The following is a 22,635-nucleotide window of genomic DNA, read 5'->3' as shown; positions in this document are numbered from 1 at the left end:
CAATAAGATGCTTGCAAACTGAATCCAAGAACACATCAAAATGATCATCCATCATGATCAAGTAGGCTTCATCCAAGGGATGCAGGGATGGTTTCAATATATGGAAATCCATCAATATAATCCACTATATAAACAAACTCAGATAAAAACCACATGATCATCTCATTAGATTATGGGTTATTGGACTGTTTAGTAGTATAAAAGTAACTAAAACAATTATATATGTCAGTTGAATATTCTTAAATTAGTGGTTTCTATTATGATTATATAAAGTAGGAATAGTCCAGCTTTTTGATATTAAAACAAAATATATTTGGATTTTTTTGAGATGAGAAGTTATATTATGTATTTTTCTTTCTAATTTTGTGTTACTATATTGACAACTTCATATAAGCATATAAGTTTTTGTCAAGTCCCTTCGATTCCCTTCCCATCAATGCCTATCCGATCCTCACTACCCGTTTCCTTCCCAAGTTTCATATACTTTTTAAAAAATACACTGATTCCACTTAGTTCTATCATATGTGCATAGGATAGGCCCATCTACTGGGTCATGGGTGGCTTCTCCAGCTGTATCCCTGAAAACCAACTCTCTAATTACCAGTCGCTCCTCAGGTAGTAGTGGGACTTCATAAGACCCTCTCATCCATGCCGAGATTGTTTGTGGCATGGTTGTATACAGGCCTGTACATGCAGTTGTAGCTATTGTGAGTTCATATGTGCAACAGTGCTGTCATGTTCAGCAAATACAGATAGCACATACTATATTTCCACATGTATCCAATAACTCTAGCTCTTAAACTCATCCTATGTCCACTTCTGTGATGACCCCTGACCAGATAGGTGTCTCATTTTGAGCTGAAAACTCCACAGTCATTTCTTCACAAATGAATCAGTTGTGGACCTCAAAATTAATTGCCATCTACTGCACCAAGTGGCTTATCTGATGAAGGTTGAGACATGCACAAGTCTATAAATATAGATAAGAATTTAGGCAGCAGGTTAATACTATGTCTATTTAGCAGAATAATCGCATCAGCTTCACCCCTAGGGTTATCATAATCCCAGTTAATGGTACCAAGCACAACTTCTATCCTGTTAAGTGGGCCTTCAATCCAATCAGAAAAGGTTGATTACATGAATTGATATCATTCATGTCTCTCAGTGTCCTTATACACTTGCGATTCTAAAGCCAGTCTTCATTTTAGATGTCAGCGTTTATACCTGAGTAAGACTGTTAACTTTTTTCCTCCAGTCGCATGCATAGAATTTTCAGCACTATGATCACCAGCCACTGTGGATGAAGCTTCCTTGTGGGTACCTGATTGATTTTTTTTTTCAAATCTTATTGCTCAAGTCTCCAATTACTTCCAGTAGGGTCTTTCTATCAAACTCTGGAAGCTAACAAAGAACATTGACAATATGTAGCTTATAATATTTGGGGGTTATGGGACTCCAGTAGCCAAAAACTCTGGAAGCCCCCTTCCTTCTTTTCTCCAAGTGCCTCCCTCTCACATCACCTCCCTGCCATCCTCTAGTCCTCCCTTTCTCCTCAGAAAATGCCTAGAAAAAGGGAGGCCCTTGATGAATATCATCTTGCTTTGACATATCAAGTTGCAGTAGGACTAGGTGCATCTTCTATTATGACTCAGTCATAATAGAAGGCAGCCCAGTTAGGGGAAAGGGATCCAAAAACCAGCTGTAGAGTCAGATACAGGCCCTGCTTCTGCTGTTAGGAGTTCCACATAAAGACCAAGCTGTATACCTGTTACACAGATCTGACCCATGGTCCCATGTGTACTCTTCGTCTGGTGGTTCAGTTTCTGTGGGCTCTTATGTACTCAGGTTAGTTGATTCTATATATTTTGTTGTAATATGCTTGACCTCTCTGGTTCCTCAATCTCTGGCTCCCTCTTCCATAGAATCCACGAGCTCTGCCTAAGTTTGGCTGGGCACTGGGATGCTTATTTGCTCGCCTAACAGAGGTGTCATCCCTCTTTTATTAGGGCACCTCCATTTAAAAACCCTTAAATTACATGTTTGTATATATTTTAGGAAACTTTTACAATAACAGGTTCGCTTTTTCTAGCCTATGTATTTTGTGGTTCCATTTGAATTTTAAGATTATCTTTTTCAATTTCTGTGAAGTACTGCTTTGGGTTTTGATAAACTGTTATGGAGTTCACTCTCTGTGAATTATTGTGAAGCCCATTTATCTTATTTTCAGACTCTAGTATTCTTCCCAGTATCTTTAATAGAGGTGGCTTAGAACCTGTAAATTCCTTTAATCTCTTTTTATCATTTTTTATTTCTCTTTAAGTTTTAATAGATAATTTTGCTGAATATAATACTATGGGCTTACAATTATGATCTTTTGGAACTCTTGACTCTTTTGGGATATACCTTTTCCAGCCTTTCTGGCTTAGAAGAAGCAATGATTTGGGAGTTAGATGGGAGATATTGGAAGGAGTTAGAGGAAAGGGACTTGGGCTGGGCTGGAGGGAGGAAAGAGAGTAAACTGATTTACTTTACATATATTTTATTGATTCGGTTTGTGATTTCTGCTTTATGTTCTTATGATGGCTTATGATAGATTTTTTTTGGGATCAGTTTTAATTCCTCCTTTGAAATAACTAGGTATTTAAATTTTAAGCAAATTTTCTTTAAAAAAAAAGATGTTAAAAGTAAATAATTTTCTTTGAAGAATAATTTCTGCTGAATTATCAGGTGCTATTCTGATGGCTCTGCCATTAGAGGAGATTGATCTCTTTTTTATTTTTCAATCTCTTCCTCTATTCTGCACTTTTAATGTTTTATCCATAACATGTGCTGAGGAAGCTTCTTTTGTGGCTCTGTCTTTCCGGTGTTCTGTGAGCCCTCTGGCACCTAGAAAGGCATCTCTTTTTCTAGATTTGGCATTTTTTTCTTGTATGGTTTCATTGACTTTTTATAAAGCCTTCACTATGGAGTTCTAGAGGTTTCCCATATTGGGCACAGATGTTTTTAAAATTCCTTGCTGACTTTTACTGAGTAACACAATTCCAATACGTTGTCTTGAGTTCTCATCCTCTGTTTTCTGCACAATCGCATCTACTGATTAGACTTCCCACTAAGATTTTTACTTGAATTATTCATTTTTTCACTTCCAGAATCATTTTAGTTTGAAAATTTCCAACAATTCTCTTAATTAAAATTTATTATCCTATCTTGTATTGACTTCTTTATTTCATTAATCCCTTTGTTCTTTTGTAGTATAGTCATTTTTAGATGTTTGAATATATTCATACTTTATTAAGTGGTATTATTGTAGGATCAGTAATTTGTTGAGGAAACGTGGTATCTTGGTTTTTCATGTTTATTTCATTTTTGTGCTGGGATTTGTACATCTCAAATAGCTGTTGAGTTCCTCTTTTTGTTCAAGTCACTGCCTTTCACCGAAGACATCTGCAGTGTCCATGAGAGTACTAAGTCTCAGTAGGAATAGAATGCCATTTCCATCTATGGTGCTGTTAGAGGAAGTTTGGGTCAGAGTATGTGGCCTAAGAAAGGGTAGCCAGCTTTTTAGCTACCTGTACAAAGATATGTAGTATAGTCTATGCATCTGGAGCAAAATTCATGTGAGCTGAATGTGCGAACGCCATTATACCTCATGGAAACCATTATACTTTATGAATTTGAATCTTTCACATTTCAACCATAAATTCTCATCTTGACCACTCTGAAAGAAAAATCGTAATTATCTTCATCTTACAGATGAGCACACCACGGCTTAGAGATAATGTAATTTGCCAACCACTGAATGATGAATAATTTAGTCCAGGTGAACTTATCATAGTTCCCCTTTTTTGGGACCATTGTGATTGTGAGTGACAAAAGTCCAGTCACCTAGGTTCATCAATTAAAATGAGAATATTTAGTAGCTCATGAGGCCTAAAATATGTGAGTGTCTTGGGAGAGGATTAGCCTGAGAGGGTCAGTGGACCCAGTATATCTGGATCAAATTTCTACTTGTCATATTTGCCTATGCTGGCATATTTCCTTAGATTAGTTTTCTCCTCAGGTGGATCTCTCAGAAGACAAGTCTTCCTCCCTCCCTCCCTCCCTCCCTCCCTCCCTCCCTCCCTCCCTCCCTTCCTTCCTTCCTTCCTTCCCCCTCTTTTTTTTCTTTCATCACCAAATTTATAGAATTATCTGGCCTTATACTTTTGTGCTTAGTTTTATAACCCCTATATTGATAGAGTTAAAAATTCTTCTATTGTGTTTTAATTCAAACTCTTTGTCTCAGAATGGATATATTAAGTTCTAATAAGAAATGTATTCTAACTTACATAATTTTCATTGCTACAATTTTGTATCTCTTCATCTTATTTCTTATTATACATTTATTGAAAGTACTGCTTTATACCCTTGGGAAGTGACTGAAGTCCTCAGTCTGTTAGCTAAGGTCCATTCATTGACTCCTCTGCTTCACTTTTGTAGCCATGAGATTGAATCATCTGTATCACTGCAGTGTGAAACCACAAACCCACTCTGTGTTCCTAATTTATAAGCTTTGCCAGTCTGGAACTCTTTCTCTTATTAAGCTTCTTTACTGTGTTGCTGTTAATGCTATCTGTTTATTGCTAGTTGCTCTAGAGTTACAGATTATTCAAGCTCTATGATTAAAATGACAGCTTCTTTCCCCTCAGGTCTGCATCTCTCTCATCTCTTATCTGTCACCTGTCACATTTCTCCATCTGACAATTCTCTGCTGTTCTGGTCTCCACTTGTTTACCATCCATTTATATTTCAATGCCTGAAATATGGCATTGAAATATGGTTTCTGTTTTGACCATATTCCTCAAACTGCTTTGATGAGGGATAACAGTGACATGTTTCTGTCAAATGTCATACTGTTTTGTATTTACTATCCCACTGGTATTGGTATCTTCATCTTAAAACCATTTCTTTGGTTTATGGACATTCCCTCTTCTGCATTCCCTAGGTAGAGTTGACCGTTAAATTATAATGAAAATATTGATGAAAAATTTTGATAAGACCTATTACTCACATGGAGAATACACTGCTGCTATGGGATTTTGTGCCATGTTTTTAATTAAATTTACTAACTTACTCCTTTTACAGCTCAGTATCAGACCTTCTCCTCCTCCCAGTGCCCCTCACATGAGTTCTCCCTCTATTACATTTTTGAGTGGGAACCCCACCCCTTTGGGTGTCAGCCTCCCCTCCAGCACACCAAGTTACTGTGGGACTGTGTCCATCCTCCCTCCCTGAGACTATCTAAATATCAGAGATGGAGAAACTGGCTCCATTTTGAAGAGGACCATGGGTTGGTGAGTCTTTATAGATCAGCTGCCATTAGCAAGTTTCTTGGGGAAATCATGGTCCATGTACTGAGCCTTCCAAGCTTTTCATTAATCTCAGTCGTGTGCTCTCCCTCTGAAGTGATGTAGAACCATAGTTTGTTATGCTAACTTAATGAGAATGAAAATAGCCATTAATGGAATAAAAGGCCTTTATCTGAGTATCCATTCAGTTCTTGTCTGTGGTTCATGGAATGTTTTTCATCTCAGCACATTTTGAAAATTAAGATGCAAGTGACAATGAGACATATTTTATTCCATTACAAAATTATAAATACATTTTCTTAATAAACAGAAATGCCAACATCCTGCAACAAACCAGCTGATGGTGGTACTGCAATAAACTGTGTCAGTACTATTTAGTGGATCCTTACTGTAAAACGCTTTTATTTCGCTCTATTTTCAAAGATTTATGCACTACTAAATAAATTCGGTATGAAGTTTAATGATGATTCTTTCATGCTTTTTCTTTTAAACTCTAAAAGGTTTTTCTTGTGTTAAATCACAAAATGTTCCCCTGGTGGCTCCCCTTCATTAGCATGCCTGTTGGTATTGTCATTGTTCAGGTCTCTTTTAGGCAACCAGATTGTTGAAGTATTGAGTGTAGCTTCCCTCTCATTTCTAGGAGACATATCTCACAACAGACTTTCTGGCCTCTGGCTGTCACAGTGCTTCGACCCCTTCTTTCAAGAGCCCCACTCCTAGACAAAGAACTATAGACAACTGAGAGAGAAATGTTTTTTTCTAGAGGTGTGATCCCTAGTTAGTTATGCAATGCCAAGGAGTCATCCCTGAAGTCATATACATACAAGCAGTACTAAAGGGACTCACCATGTTGTATTTATTTCTGTGTTTACGTATGTATGAATGCATGTGTGTGTGTGTGTGTGTGTGTGTGTGTGTGTGTGTGTGTGTGTGTGTGTGTAATGTTATAATCAAAGACAAAATGGCTATAAATTTGAGAAGAAATTCAGAAGAGGGATAGGGGAGGGGCTTAAGGGAGGAGACATTGAATGGGATAGAAGGTGGACAATGAAAGGGAAAATGATGTAATTATATTAATTAAAATATATTTAAAACAAAAATTCACCTGATTTATTTTTTGTTTGAAAGTTGCATATTGTGAAATCTGTGACAGTTAAAAAAACAACTATCATGAGATAACAGGAAAAAAGCTTAAAATATCTATTTTTGCATCTCGTTCTGAGCACAAATACATTCTCAGTGTTATAAATCATTTGCTCACCTTCGTCATTGCTTTTAAGAAACCTAGTACCGTTCTTTAACATATAAAATTCAGTATTTTCATAAAATGAAACTCTGCAGAGTGATTTCATGACAAACCATCAGATTATGACAAATATCTGGTTGGGCAGTTGGTACTGGAGAGATCACAATGCTTCGCTTGCATCATGGTTGTTATGCTCCTTGTCACTCATGGGACAGAGAGTGTGAAGGGAAATAGAGCAGCTCAGCCCCTGCAGCTCACTGGTCGATCTTTCTTTTTCTTTGCAGAGAATGGGACAGGGAACAAGCTTCCAAAAAGAAGCCCCAGCTTATCCACGCCCTCCGGCGATGCTTTGTCTGGAGATTCGTCTTCTATGGAGTCTTGTTATACCTCGGGGTGAGACTCTCCCTTGTGAATATAGTGTCCGAGTATTAAGATATAATCACTAGTTTTGTGATTACAGAAAGATAAGGGCAATCTTGCAAACAAAGGTTTTTATCATTGTTTTTTGTTTTTTGGTTTGTTTTTTTAAATAAAATTCTATTACAAGTCTAAACACAAATGACCGAAAATTCTACAAAAGATAAGTGGAAATTCTTAAAATGTATGTCTTGATTTATAGTTCAAAATTAAAATGAGTCCAGAAAAGCAAGTTACTTGTTTCAAAATTAGGCTCTTTATGAATCCAGATTATAATGCCTTAACGGTATATGAGATTACTGGCACCTTTACTTTTCTGTATTAAAAAAGAGAATGTTAGAAGACAATCTCATGACAAGAATAAGATTCCATTCAGTCAATGATATGGAGGAATGTTCATGATATTTTGGTCAATTTAAGTTTTATTTTTAAAAGATTTATTTGACATATATAAATTGTCATTATAAAATATACAGTGTATATTTCAATATATGTATACAGTCTTTCATGATAAAATGAAGGTAATTAACACATAGATCACTCAATCATTTATCATTTCTTTGTGGTGAGAAAAGTAAAATTCTCTACTGACTGTTGATATATTATTGCTAACTATAGTCACCCTAGTAGAATGTATTCCTTCTGTCTGTGAATTTGTTGCTGGTTACAAAGCTTCCCAACATCCTCGTCCCTACTACCTTACTAGCTTTTGTTATCTTAACTCCTCTTCCAACTCACAGTGAAAATGGGAGAAAGTTTAGCCATTTTAATAAGCTTCTAATAAACCAATTGGTTGTCAAATAACCAATGCCATTGCTTTACTGTTGTGTGTTCTTTCTAGGCATTTTCTTTTTCCTGTTAAATAAGCAAAGATTATTGAAAAAGATATAACACTTGTATAGAATGAATGTAGAGGGCATTTATTCAAAATGTGTTTAAATCCTGGTCCTCTGTATATCATGATGATTGTGGCATAACAATTATTTAGTTGGTTTCAGTACTATAAAAGCACTATAAAAATTGCCTTCACCTATGAAAGGTTAAGAAAAAGGAAATACCATCAGGACCTTATTTCTACAACAGTGACGCAATTTTAAAATCATATTAGCTATGGTACATCCCCACTGACTATGGAGTTGTTTTTAATTTATCTGACTCAGCAGCCAGACATAACATGGTCTTTAATATTTAAGGCTTCCAGCACAGAAGAACAGGCTGCTGAAAACCTAAGTAGGAGAGACAGTTAAAGGTAATCTAAGGGAAGCTCAGTGCAGGGAATCTGTAAGTGTGTCACTGACAGAATATGATCACCAAAGAGATTTAACTGTAGAATTCATAGGTGTACACTCAGAAGTATTTTTGATTCCATGTTTCCATCGCTACATATAGGTATCAATAGTTCAACTTAAATCAGTTAAAGTACATAAAGGAAACCTAATTCACACAATGCCACAGTTCTTATAGTCCCCAGACGGTTATAAAGGATCTGTCTCTTATAGTCTAAGACAGGCTTTTGAATCCAAGCCTCCTGCTACTGAAACAAGAATGTTTAGAGTAATTCTGCTCATGCATGGGCTCTGCCTGGGGCACTTTATCTTCACACATCCCCTCAGTATGAATGCTCTCAGCAAAGCTTCTAGAGGCCTGCTACCTAGGATCACTTCTCATCTCTGTCCCATTCCTGGGACATGTGTGTTTTATTCTATTTCAATTTTGCTGTGTTTCTCTGTTTAATATTAGAATGTTTTCCCTAGACTTTTATGGGCTTTATAACTTTATTCTAGTGATTTTTAACTTATTTTTGAGATGTAACCCTGGTTGTCTTGGTTTGTCTGGAATTTTCTCTGTAACACATGCAGTTTGGAAATCACAGAGAACTAAGTGCTTCTTGCCCCTGAGCACTGAAATAAAGGCATGGGCCACCACGTGTGGACATGTTTTCACTTTTAGCTATTATAATTTTAATTGCTAGATATCTGTGTAATCTTTTTTGTTTTATGCTTTTCTCAGAGGTATAGAAAACTCAATTATTATGCAAGGTGCAGATATATTTGATTTAATTTTATTATTTCACAATTTGCTTATTTAAGGGTGTGTATGTGCATCTGCATGTCTATATTTTTACCAGATGTGCGCATGTACCACAGAGGCCAAATGAGGTCATTGGGTTCCCTGGGACTTGAATTACAGACAGTTGTAAGCTCCTTTATGTGGGTGCTGGGAACCAAATTCCAAACTCAAGTCCTCTAGAAAAATCATATCCTCTTAACCATGAAGCCATTTCTTCAGCTCCTGTTTATGCCTCATTATGTCATGTTTTACACTCAATATCTATGCCACTTAGAATTTACTTTCTCCACTGAATTAAGTGCCATGCATTATGAGTTAAATTATTATATATATTTGGACCTTTCACTGGAATTTCCAGATAAATCAGTATACTTTCTTTGTCCTGTGACATGTATACTTGTATGGTTTAATATCCAGTAGCTTAAAATTTCATTTTGTTTTTATTCTTCAAATTCAGAATAATTTCACTTATTGATTTAATAGATACTTATTGCTTAAATATACTCACTAAGAAGGTATTGTATATATCATAACACTTGTAACAACATAGTGAGTCAATATCCTGGTGCAAATTTATTTATTTTTAAAATATACTTGAAATTTTTATGTGATTACATTAATCTTATAAAATAGATTGGGTGAAACATAATCTCTGCAATATTTAGGTTTTTTTAGTTCAGTTAGATTTTTTTCAATGTACTTAATAGTTTCTGGAATCAATCACATTTCATACTAATACAGGTACTTTTTGCTTTTTATATAATTTATAGAAATCATTTTTCTTATTATTTTAGCTAGACGTTTCATAAAAATGTCAAGTGGTCATATTAGCCAGTATGTTTTTGTTTCCCTGACTCCAACACTTGTGTTTATTAACTATCCCTGATTCCTGATTCTGGAGGGACATCTTTCTTAGGTTGATAAGCAGTGTTTTTATTCAGCTTTGTGGTAACTTTAACCAGATACAGATGTTGTTTATCAAATCTGTTATTTCATTATTACTGTGATATTTACAGCTTGTTCTGTAGCAGATTGGTATTCTGTTAGTTGATTTCTCAGTACCACCAGCCCTAATATTCTAAATGTAAAGATATATAAAATGTGCTTACAAGTGAGGGCAATACTATTACTTAGTGGATAAGACATAGCAAGAAACTCATACATGTCACATGCTAGCTAGGCATGCATTCCTGAACTAAATCCCCAGGCCTGCAGCATGTCTCTTTTCTTTAACTATAAAGATAAAATCGATATAATTTAGCTACAAGTCTGAGTGTGCCCTTCTGTTTTTGTCTAAACTTTTCTCTATGGTCTGAATATCTACTCAACAGAGACTTACCTGTCTGTCTCTAGAAACATCTGATTATTTGCCAGGTACAGCGGAAGCGATTTAAGTATATGTATGCATCTATAGCGACTTAGAGCTCTGTCTGGAAGTGCATTCAGACATCCCCTGGTAGACTGCTCTGAGACTTGAATTATTCCCACCATAAGTGCAAGTCCTTTAGCTAGTTTTTACATGATCACTGACCTAGATGACACTTTCTTTTTGGTGTGAAGGAAGTGTATGTAGACTGGCCTGGAATTCATAATCTTCCTTTTGCAGCCTTCCTAGATAGGATTAGGGTCATATGTCAGAACTTCTGGCCCCAGAGAGTCTTTTGAACTCACAATGTTGAGTTCTATATCTCTCTTAGCAGAAAAAAATCATCTATGCTCGTAGAAAGAAATGGACCAATGCAATTAGCTTGGGTATTACTGAACCTCTGCATAGTACTTCAAGACTCAGGCCATCCTTCCAGGGATGATGTTATAGGAGAGAACATTCTAGATTACCAGAGTTTGCCAGTAAGGAGAACTGTCTAAATTATAGAAGTGACCAAGCTGACACAGAGTAAATATACTAGAATGAGAATAGTAAGGAAGAAGTCAAGAACTTGTGAGGGATCCCATCAGATGGGATGTGGATGGCATTGGAAGTGAGGGAAAGAGAGGTGAAGTGATTGTGATTGTGTGTGTGTATAAAGTATTCATGTATGAAATTCTCAAAAATAAATGTAAAAAGGGCTATTTGAATTTTATGATTCTGAATTTATTGTCTTAAACATTAGTATTAAGCTTCTTTTATTTTCTAAGAAAAACAATTAAGAAAATTCTGTTTTGATTTATGCCTGATAAAATTATTAAAATACTTAATTGAATATTATCTTATTTAAAATAGCTTTACATTATTTTTTATTGCTACAGTTCTGTTTGGAGTACTATTTAAGTGTGGTGAAAGTGAGGGAACTTTTATTTCTGAAAATAGTCTGAGGAGCAGAGGACATGCAGCTCACATGTTCTAGTGCCGAGCTTTGAAAAGGACTGTGCTTTATAGATTAAGCTAGGTATCAGTTACTATTGTTTTCTTTTTCCACACTTAAAAAATGTCATGCAGATCTATGAATGGTTCCATTGTAAATATTAGAGAACATGATACATACAAGAGATTAGGGGAAATGATAGAAGGAGAGAGTCTAGAAGTGCTGGTTTTGCCCTTGAGTGATAACAGCACTGTGTGGTAGTGAGGTTTATGCTATGTGATCTACAGACTGTCTTGTCATTGAAGTTTTCCAGTGAAGAAACAACCTGTAACTTACTGTGTGAATATATACTCCTCCAGAGTAATACTGTCAGTGTCCTTGTGAGATGACTTATATTGTTCAAAACAGGAGTACGTCCTGTTAGTTGAGGCAAGACAAGATCTAATTCATTAGTAGCAATATGTAAAATAGACATGCCATTCAAGTTAATGCAAGCTATAATTATTGTTGCAACCAAATAAATTCACAAATAAGTCTATTATGATAATGAAAGCTGAAAAATATTGAAAAATATCTTGGAGATCGAACATTAGTGATTTTAGTTCAAATTAGTCAATGGAAGTCAACAGAAGAAAAACATACAAGCTTATAACATAACTTGAAATAATCTGTGTTAAAACAAAGTTTTAAAATATTTATTTTTTTACTCAAGATGGCATTTGTAGTCTTTCATAATCAAGAATGATTTCTAAGAAATAATTATATATAGGACAATATGATATTTAATAAAAGTTATAGTTTATAACTTGTCTCTGGTTCTCTCTCACCTTACAAAACAATCAAGATTATAACAGCTCAAAAATAGAAATGGCACATTTGTCTCAATGCAGGAATACATAAACTGATGTATTCATAAGAAGGCATGTTAGATAAAATTTAGAACAAATGAGGTAATTATATGATATGTATATGGATAAATACATAATACATGTAAAAAAGTGCTTTTAGGTTTTTAACAAAAGCATATTCTGAGGACCTTTATGACATTTAAAAATCACATTTATGCCATATCATCCTATATGTGCCTGCTTAGTCTCTAATATAATTCAACACCTAAATATGTTAAAGATGTTTAGCTATGTAATAAAAATATGATACATGTGTAAGACATACACTAAGAAATATTTTATAAAATCAAGTTTTATTTATTAGATATCACAAACAAGAGGTTAGAAATTCTTTTTGATACCTGCCTTTTCATTTGGCATAATTCAAAACCATTTAAAACATGGCATGTAAAAGGAAAGAATTATATCTCATCTTTGTGATTATCTTGGGAGCTTCTTTAAAGGTTTGAATCTTCTCTTCTATTCAAAGCTTTGAATTATCTATTTTGAAACGAAGTTCTGTATATAAAGTAGTGAATGAGCAGCTACACAAAGCCAATGATCAGTGACAGATTGTAATTCCCTGTGGGGAGGGAGATGATGTGGGGACTTGTGGGGCAGGTAGTATTGGCACTTGAGACTTGGAAAAGTCATCATAGAGAACAATGAAAAGCAAATTAACTGTAAGAGCTAGGATTTCAGCCAGACTTAGAGAGATACACATTAGAAATACAACCCTTTTAATTAACATCACATCTCTATTAATCTTGCAAGATTCAGCCATAAATTTCTATTTTACTAAGTTAACATAAAACAAACATTGACAGATAATGTTTTTCCTAATTCAAAGGCTGTTTATCTAAATGGATGAGATTTATGGTTTCTGGGTTCAAATGCATCCATGTACATTTAGTAGGGATGATGGACTGGTTGAGTTGCTTGGTTTGTAATCAGTTTTGAACTGTTGAGAAGTTTAAGGGTTTGTTAGAAACTGGCCCGAGGTAGAGTGCTCTAATGTACACCTTTACTGAAGCCCATGCCCAGCTCTACACTAGGAGTACCCTAGTGGCTGGCTTTAAATACCAGCGGCGCTGGCATGTTTTTCCCTCCTGACTCCAGCTCCACTCAATGGCAATAGTCTTGAGAAACTGCTCCTTCTCAACATAATGCCACAGCTCAAAATACTTAGAGAAGTTCATTTTGAAATTGCATGCTGCCTTGCTTTCTTTGGCCTCCATTTCTTCATTTGTCTGCCCAGTGAAAACAGTTCCTACATAGTCTGCGAGTTGTGAAATCTTCTGGGACATATTTTAGGAATGGTTTTGTGACATGTAGCTGTTATTATAATGCCCCATGTCATCAAGTACCCCTTTACAATATAGTCACTATTCGTGCAGGTTTTAGTGAACACCCCACACAAACCTGTCTCTAAATGACTTTTTCTGTAAACTTATAACCAAGTCTCATTTCAGAGGATGCACAAAGACACCATCAGCAGTTACACAGATTGTCTGGCCTTCTCTGTAAAGTTATTATAAATCCTTGGTAAAGATAAAATTTTCAACTTTAAATGTGAGAATATTTTAGGAATAGGAAATGACACTTAATCTCTGTTTTCTCCTTCTGTAGGAAGTCACCAAGGCTGTCCAGCCTGTCTTGCTAGGAAGAATCATAGCATCCTATGATCCAGACAACACGGAGGAGCGTTCCATTGCCATTTACCTAGGCATAGGCTTATGCCTCCTCTTCATTGTCAGGACACTGCTTCTGCACCCAGCTACTTTTGGCCTTCATCGCATTGGAATGCAGATGAGAATAGCCATGTTTAGCTTGATTTATAAGAAGGTAATACTTTTGGAAGATGTTATTTGATTGGTCTTGTTTTATTATTTTATGCTGGAGATTAAATTCAGGATTTCTTGTATGCCAGGCAAGTTCTTTGCTGGGCTTGCTGCTCAGCACAGTCTTAGGTATTCTACATGGCATGTTCTCAGTGCCCTGAGGAAGAGCTTGTACAAGAATAAGTGTGAATACTCATTCCAGTTTTACATGTCTGTGAAATAAATGGCAGGTTTAAGTATTGTTCTGAGTTATCTATCCTTGTTAATGCAGATTGATTCAATAGATTCAATAAATACCTTCTGCAAATTGCCTATATTGCAGATGTCATAGTTTAGGGGAAGAATTTGAGTAGTTTTGTGGTTTTTGTAATTCCCAGGGCTTTACACATAATAGACAAATGTTGTAGCAGTAACCTAAATCACCATCAATTTTTGAATCCTCTTTTTGTTAGTTAAAATAACAAATAGTACAAAACTCATTGAGTAAATATCTTATGATAAAATACTATCTATTTTTATTAACAGTAATATATCACTGTTAATGATAACCTAAGCAATATATTTCCACCTTAGCCAACTGCCACAGATGGTGACAGTGTCACAGTAGTGATATTCATTCACCTTCTTTCTTTGAGTTTGATTTTTGTCATCCAGTGAGTTCTCCAGCTTTATAACATTTTAAAAATAGTATATACATTGAGATATGAACTTACTTTACTTTTTACTGTCTAGGCATTATTTAAATAGACTCAAATGAACATTAAGTTACCTAAATGTTGTCTTAAATTTTGTCAAAGTTCAAGTCATTTCAATGGCATGTGCTTTTAATAATCTGTGTATGTGACTTCATTGCTCTACCAAGTGATCAAAGAAAGATATACTTTGATGGCATTTAGATATTACCGTATTCTTTGCTATTTTCTTTCTTCAGCAACAAATAATATATATTTGGCTTATAAGAGCTATGGGCCTGAAATTGACCTCTAACAAATAATCCATGATGCCACTATAGTACATATTCAAGGACAATTGTGTTATAAAATCTTGATAGCTATACTTTATTGTTTAAAAATGCTTTTATGGAGGCAAAGGAGAACAAAACAAGTCAGAGTTTAACTGAATTTCTTATGCTATGAAACTATCAATTCATAAGTTCCATGAAAACATGTTGAATAATCAAGAAAAACTATAGAGATTATTTGGAATATAGAATCTATCAAACTTGCTATCAAAGAAAATTGAATTTACTTTAATAAATATTTGTTAAAACTACTTATTATAATGATAATAACTAAGCATATGTATATTGTGCTATTGAATTATTTAAAGGTATCTAATTGTATTTACCCTCAACTTTCTGCTGTAGGTGCTTTACCTATAAATTCTTTAAGGAATTTTAAACCTATAAAGAAAGATCAATAAATAAAAGGTACATCACAACTTCAAAATAGATATGTCACAGTCTTGGAAAGTGGTTTCCAAGTAATTAGGTAAAACAAAAAGTATGGAAACATAATATTGAGGCAAAAAACATACAAAGTAAACTAAAGAGGATGGTTAATTTGTAATCAAGTCCTCATGTAAAATTTAGCACAAATCTAGTAATACATGTGCTAAATAATTTTAGACATTAGTGAAGAATTTGAAGCTGTTACATATATATTTCCCTTTCAACATCAACTTGTGATTGCTGATTATTTAGTTCATCTCACAGACCACTTTTTAAAAAATATTTACCTGTATTCCTTTTATTCTTGTGTATTCTTCATACACAGCCCAGTACATCACCCCCAAAGTTTCATCTCTCTCTACTCCTCACAGTCAGTCCCTGGAAACCTTCCTCTCTCCTAGATCTACTTCTCCATTTCCATGTCATAAAAAAGCAGGGTTCTTTCTTTCCTTCTCTTGTAGTTCTTTTTTGAAAATCTGGTAGAATTCTACCATGTATCTGTCTGATGTGGGCATTTTCATTTGGAAGGTTTTTAGTTACCATTTCTGTCTTTGTATTTGTTATGGTTCTGCTTATGTTGTAGGTTTGATCTTTGTTTAACTTTGGTGGCTTCTGCAAATCTCCAGTCTTCCATTTCTTTTTATTCATTTTCTTTTAAATTCTATTTTTCTTGAATATTTTATATATTTACATTTCTAATGCAAGCTCCTTTCCCCCCCTCTCTCATAACCCCTCCTGCTCCCCCTGCTTCCACAAGGATGCTCCCACTCCCACCCATCCACTGGAAGTCTTTGACCTACTTATACTTGAGTTTTATACAAGGAGATAAGAATGGGTCAATTTGCATTCTTCTACATGCTGACCTCCAGTTGAACCAGCACCATTTGTTGAAAATGTTGTCTTTTTTCCATTGGATGGTTTCCATTGGATCCTTTGTCAAAGATCAAGTGACCATAGGTGTGTGGGTTCATTTCTGGGTCTTCAATTCCATTCCATTGATAGACCTGCCTGTCTCTGTACCAGTACCATACAGTTTTTGTCAAAACTGCTTTGTTATACAACTTGAGGTGAGGGATGGCGATTCCCCTACAAGTTCTTTTATTGTTGAGAATAGTTTTTGCTCTCCTGGGCTTTTTGCTTTTCCAAATGCATTTGCAAATTGCTCTTTCTAATTCTATGAAGAAATGAGTTGGAATTTTGATGGGGATTTCATCAAATCTGTGGATTGCATTCTGTAAGATGGCCATTTTTTCCATATTAATCCTGCCTATCCATGATCATGGAAGATCTTGCCATCTTCTGAGATCTTCTTCGATTTCTTTCTTCAGTGACTTGAAGTTCTTGTCATTCAGATCTTTCACTTGTTTGGTTAGAGTCCTATGAAGGTATTTTATATTATGTGTGACTATTGTATAGGGTGTCATTTCTCTAATTTCTTTCTCAGCCTGTTTATCTTTTCAGTAGAGGAAGGCTACTGATTTGTTTGATTTAATTTTATATTCAGCCACTTTACTGAAGTTGTTTATCAGCTGTAGGAGTTCTCTGATGGAACTTTTGGGATCACTTAAATATACTATCATATCATCTGCAAATAGTGATATTTTGACTTCTTCTTTTCCGATCTGTATCCCCTTGACTGCCTTCTGTTGTCTGACTGCTCTGGCTAGGACTTCAAGAACTATATTGAATAAGTAGGGAGAGAGTGGACAGCCTTGTCTAGTCCCTGATTTTAGTGGGATCGCTTCAAGTTTCTCTCCATTTAGTTTGTTGTTGGCTACTGGTTTGCTGTATATGGCTTTTACTATGTTTAGGTATGGGCCTTGAATTCCTCATCTTTCCAAGACTTTTATAATGAAGAGGTGTTTAATTTTGTCAATTGCTTTTTCAGCATTTAATGAAATGATCATGTGGTGTGGTTTTTTTTCCTTGAGTTTATTTATATTATTCTGATAGGTCTGGGTTTAGTAGTTACTTGACCTTTTTCCCTTACTTCTTTTAATAATCTTTGTTTTGTGTATTTGGTGTTTTTACTATTATGTGACTGGAGGAATTTTTTTCTGGTCCAATCTGTTTGAAGTTCTGTAGGCTTCTTGTATGTTCATGGGCATCTCTTTCTTTAGGTTCAAGAAGTTAACCTGTGGGCTGTGGGCTTAGAAGGGAGAGTGCTCCTGGCAAACTAGCTCTCTCTGGGCAGGTTTTGTGTCTGAGAACAGCCTTAGCTCTGGGTGTGGAGACTGACCACAGACTACATTTAATTTCCCTGTATTGGCTCATCACCAGAGAGTATGAGTGCATCTTCATGGTGCTCTAGTTGGTCCCTAATTGTGCTTTGCCTCTGCTCTTCCCATGTCTTAGATCCATTCTCATATCCATCCTGTGCAGGTTCATGGCAAGGACATAGAGGATCCTTCCAACAATATTTACAATTTTATATTAGAGAAATTCACTCCCCTTAAAATTCTGAAACCAAATATGTTATACTCAAAATAATGAATAAAAACAGAAATTGAACTTTGCCCATTAATTTGAAGATCATGAAAATAAGTGAATAAATATTTGCTATGTGCTATGCATGAAGCTCCATGCTTTAGCCTGTGTATAACTTTACCTGACACTGAAATTCCGTCTAAACACATGTAATCTACATCAATGAGTTCTCCCTCTTATTGGTCTAATTTTTTTTTCTTTTTTTTTTTTTTCGGAGCTGGGGACTGAACCCAGGGCCTTGCGCTTGCTAGGCAAGCACTCTACCACCGAGCTAAATCCCTAACCCCCTAATATTTTTTAATTAACCACTCATTCCTTCTTCGTCTTTGCTTCTCTACAATATATCTATAAAATCTTTCATATTTTTTAATCCAACATATGAGCACATTCTGTCTTTCTTAACTAATTTCTCTCTCTCTCTCTCTCTCTCTCTCTCTCTCTCTCTCTCTCACACACACACACACACACACACACACACACACACACTAGAATGTGTTACTCCCAGGCAAGAATTGTTTTTTTAATAAATGTTAATTCCTGATGCATAGAGAACAATGGTTTACATCTATTAGATAGTCAACAAATATGTGATGAGTTTAAACAAATAATAAATGGGTGCTTTGCTGCTGAATCCAACTAACAGAAAATAAGTAATTAAATTTCACAGGCAAAGGATTACTCTCTTTCATGATCATACTTTAATAATGTTAAAACATTAATTTATAGGTAAGTAAATAAATGTTTTAATCAATGCTCTTCCATATTTTTCCCTTTGTAATATTTGGAGACATTGTTTTGTTAACATAAAAATATTGATTCAGTTATTCATAACATACTTTTGCTGAACTTAAGTACTTTTGTTCCAAAGAATTAGTGAAGGACTTTATGAAAAAAATTAAGGAAAGAATTCACTGCCTTAGGGTCAATCTTTTATTTCTAAACTTATAAATATTTTTCATTGTTTGACATCTTCAAATATTTACATAATTAAGTTTAGTTATCTTTCATTCCCTGTCCTTTCCCTCTGGAACTAGTCATAGCAAGTAGCCCCCTACTTTCACGTCTTTTTGTGTGTGGTCCGTTGAGTTTCATGAGATCATAGGTAGGAGGTTATTTAGTGGATCAAGGGCAGCTTATATGTATTGTAGACATGAGAACAGAATATGACAGCTGCTCCCTAACAACCATGAGCCTGCCCCACCCATCCTAAAACGTTTACCATGTACAGATAACCTCAGCTTTCATGAGTTCATGATTGCAAGTGATATGTGCCATAGCAAAGATGTCTGCTACTGTATATCTTTCTCCAGCTCAACTCCTAAGTTCTTCAGCCTTCTCATTTACGACAAGAATTCTATCACCACTGACTTGCCCCTGGCTAGGTTTCCGCAGTCACCAGGATCCACTGTAGTAAGAAAATTTTCTGATAACAGCTGGGTGCGAGCTCTATTCTCTATGGTATAAATACGAGTAGTGAGAAGGTAGCAGAATAACAGTTACTTGTACACCCTCCGCAGTCAAAGACCTCCCTAGCTAGAGACTCCTATTCAGTGTTACAGAACCAAATATAACTTCCCTTTGTGGAGTAGGCCATAAATACAATCAGAAAGCAACCAGTAACCTCCATAAGAACCATTTTACTGTTATAGTATAGGACACATTTTACAAAGATAGGCAGTAAGTATAGCTTATACGAGTCACAGCTGAGTAATGCTGATTATGCTCTTTCTACCGGCACTTGCATATGCTTCAGGACTAGGGACCAGTAGGAAGGAAGCTTGCATTTCAGCTCCATGTCCTGTGACCAGAACATACAATACTTTTAACAGCAGGTTCTTACTATTAAGTCCAGGTAGGCAACCAAGAGCACTGGGGAAAGCTTGTGTTGTTTGAGGCACCTCTGAGATCTACCTGGACAGTCTCTCATAGGGAGATATCCCCTGCCCACTACTAGGACTTTTGTGTGATTATTCATGATATCTGAGAGGAGTATTATCTAAGGAATACCTCTGTTAAAACATTTTAAAGATTACATATATTTCTTAGAACTGTACAGTAGTGATACTCAAATGGTAAATTTTGAAATCAGATATATAATTTTTATACATGTCCAAGTATTATTAACTAATTTCTCAAGGCATGATACATATTATAGGCAAGTCAAACAAAAATAATGTTTACAAATCTCTATATTAAATCATCTTGATAATTAAAATTTGGTGACACACTTCTTTACCACATGGCATGGCATATCTTTGACAGAGACAGATTATGAGTAAATGAGTCTCTGCCAGTGTATTTCTGTATTCTGATTAGATTGTATTACTGCAAGTTCTATCCTCTCCCCAAGGGCCCATGTGGAACTCCATTCTGTGAAAGCTAGTTTAGTTAAAACTAGCTAATGCCATTTCTGAAGTCACTCAACAGAGAATGCCTCCGTCATTTAAAGTACAGAGAAGATGACTGTCCACCCTACTGCTTTGTAAATTCTCACACTTCACTTGGGCCCCTGAACATCCCTCACCTGTCCTGAACCTGGTGTCTGACATGCAAGCATTTATAAAGTCATTAGATGGTATTTTTTAAGTAACCTTATAAAATAGTAGTTTTCAAGATGCCTTTTAAAATATATTTAGTTTTAGGTATATGAACATATATTTAGTTTTAGATATGTGAACTACTACTACCTGCTATTCTTCATGCTGTTACTGTCTTCCCACGCCGTTGCATGCATATGTCTCTACCTTAAGTAGACCTCAACCCTGGCCTCCATTTTCATCTCTAATATGTAATACTATCCTCCTCCTCCTCTCCCTGTAACTTTCTTACTTTTGCCAACATATTGTTACACTTAATATTCTAAAAATTAATAGCTGAGATCCTCATATAAGGAAGAACTGGTAACATTTGTCCTTTTGGGTCTGGCTTACCTGACTCAGTATAATATTTGTTTTTTGTTAAAAAAAAAAAAAGACAAATCCCCAAAACTCAAATAAAAATACTTAAAACGACAACAAAAATCTTACATTTTGCAAATGGAAATACAATGTCATTCTTATTGTCAAAGACAAAAAAGTTTCTATACGACAGAAAATATCTAAATGTAAATATTTCAATATAATATTTGTTTTTAAGTTGAATATTTACAGAGCTGATAAAGTATAAAACTAACAAATACCAAACAAGGTTGACCCCTCCGCTTAAGACACATGCAGTCACATCTTACTAAAGTGTTAGTTATGAATGCATTTTATGTTTGTTTGCTGATATCACTTAACATGCAATTTTTTTCTTTTAGACTTTAAAGTTGTCAAGTCGTGTTCTTGATAAAATAAGTATTGGACAACTTATTAGTCTTCTTTCCAACAACCTGAACAAATTTGATGAAGTATGTACCCATTGATTTAATGTTTTATGTATTTCATTAGAACTCAAACAATTCTAAAGAAAGCTTTACTTTGCATCAGATAACAGTGATGAGTTCTAGAGTCCCACCCTTACCTAGTTTGGCTATTTCTGGAAACTGGGAAAGCTTAGTTTGTAGCAGAGCACCATTCTGAGGTCAGGTAAAATTGCCCACCTCAAACATACCTCAGCTTGCTCTTAATAATGGTTTTCAAAACTTAACCCTTATCAGACTTAGTTTGCTTCCTTTTAGTATAATACTTTAAATTGTTATTTAATTTGGCTAAATATGATACTCTGAGCCATTCTTGTTCTGTGCTGTCTTATGTCACAAGTAAATTCAAGGTCCTTGAGGACAGATACCATATTTTATTTATCTTTGCATTTCTAGTATTTAATATAGCAAGTGTTAAATAAAGTTACTGTTGAATTGAGTACTTGTTCCCACATGTTCTATATGATGACCCTAGCTTCATTTAAAAAGGGCATTAATAAAACCTGGGCACAATTTTAAAGATGTACTATCTCAATTCCATGGTTAAAAACAATGCAGTAACTGTGCATCAATTAAGCCCAATACATACATTGTAGTATTCTCAGAACTGTGAATTTCGTGATTGGATAGATCTCCAGTGCTCTTTTCTTCCATATGTGTTTCTTCACTTGGGTTTCAGGGTGGAGTGTAATACGCCACTTGATTTTCTCTATGTTTTTGTTTTTCAGGGACTTGCCTTGGCACATTTTATATGGATTGCTCCTTTACAAGTGATTCTTCTGATGGGGCTTCTCTGGGACTTGTTACAGTTCTCAGCCTTCTGTGGCCTTGGTTTACTGATAATCTTGGTTATTTTTCAAGCTATCTTAGGGAAGATGATGGCGAAGTACAGGTAGTGATCTTTGTCAAAGTCTGAAGGAATTTGAATTGAGCTTCTCTATGCCCTGACAATAAAGCCCTGCCATATCACTTAGAAGGAATTATTTAATTGTATAAATAATTATTTCTATAGCAAAAGGGTAATTATTTTCTCTATTGGTCTACAGAATTTCTTTGTGCAGATTTTAAGATTCAGTACATTTTTATAGTCATTAAACTTAGGTAAAATGGATATTGCACTTATATGAACTGGAAGGAATGCCTAAATTCTGTATGGAGTGACCTGGCCTCTTCCACTCCATATTGT

The 22,635-nt window shown here is 35.2% G+C and overlaps 1 protein-coding gene across 1 annotated transcript in view; it reads left to right on the top strand.

Annotated features, from left to right (window-relative positions):
• Window positions 1-22,450, top strand: part of LOC116904055 (cystic fibrosis transmembrane conductance regulator-like) — a 59,653-nt gene extending 37,203 nt beyond the window's left edge. Inside the window, exons 3-6 of the mRNA XM_032906914.1 lie at window positions 6,879-6,987; window positions 13,901-14,116; window positions 21,348-21,437; window positions 22,178-22,450. Of these exons, the coding sequence (XP_032762805.1) occupies window positions 6,879-6,987; window positions 13,901-14,116; window positions 21,348-21,437; window positions 22,178-22,345 (583 nt within the window). The 3' untranslated portion in view covers window positions 22,346-22,450. The remainder of the gene's footprint in view (window positions 1-6,878; window positions 6,988-13,900; window positions 14,117-21,347; window positions 21,438-22,177) is intronic.
• The last annotated feature ends 185 nt before the right edge of the window (window positions 22,451-22,635 follow it).

The sequence above is a fragment of the Rattus rattus genome, chromosome 6 (assembly GCF_011064425.1).
Source record: "Rattus rattus isolate New Zealand chromosome 6, Rrattus_CSIRO_v1, whole genome shotgun sequence".
Classification (NCBI taxonomy): Eukaryota; Metazoa; Chordata; class Mammalia; order Rodentia; family Muridae; genus Rattus; species Rattus rattus.
Note: the sequence above shows the minus strand (reverse complement) of the source record. Positions and strands in the feature narration are given on the sequence as shown.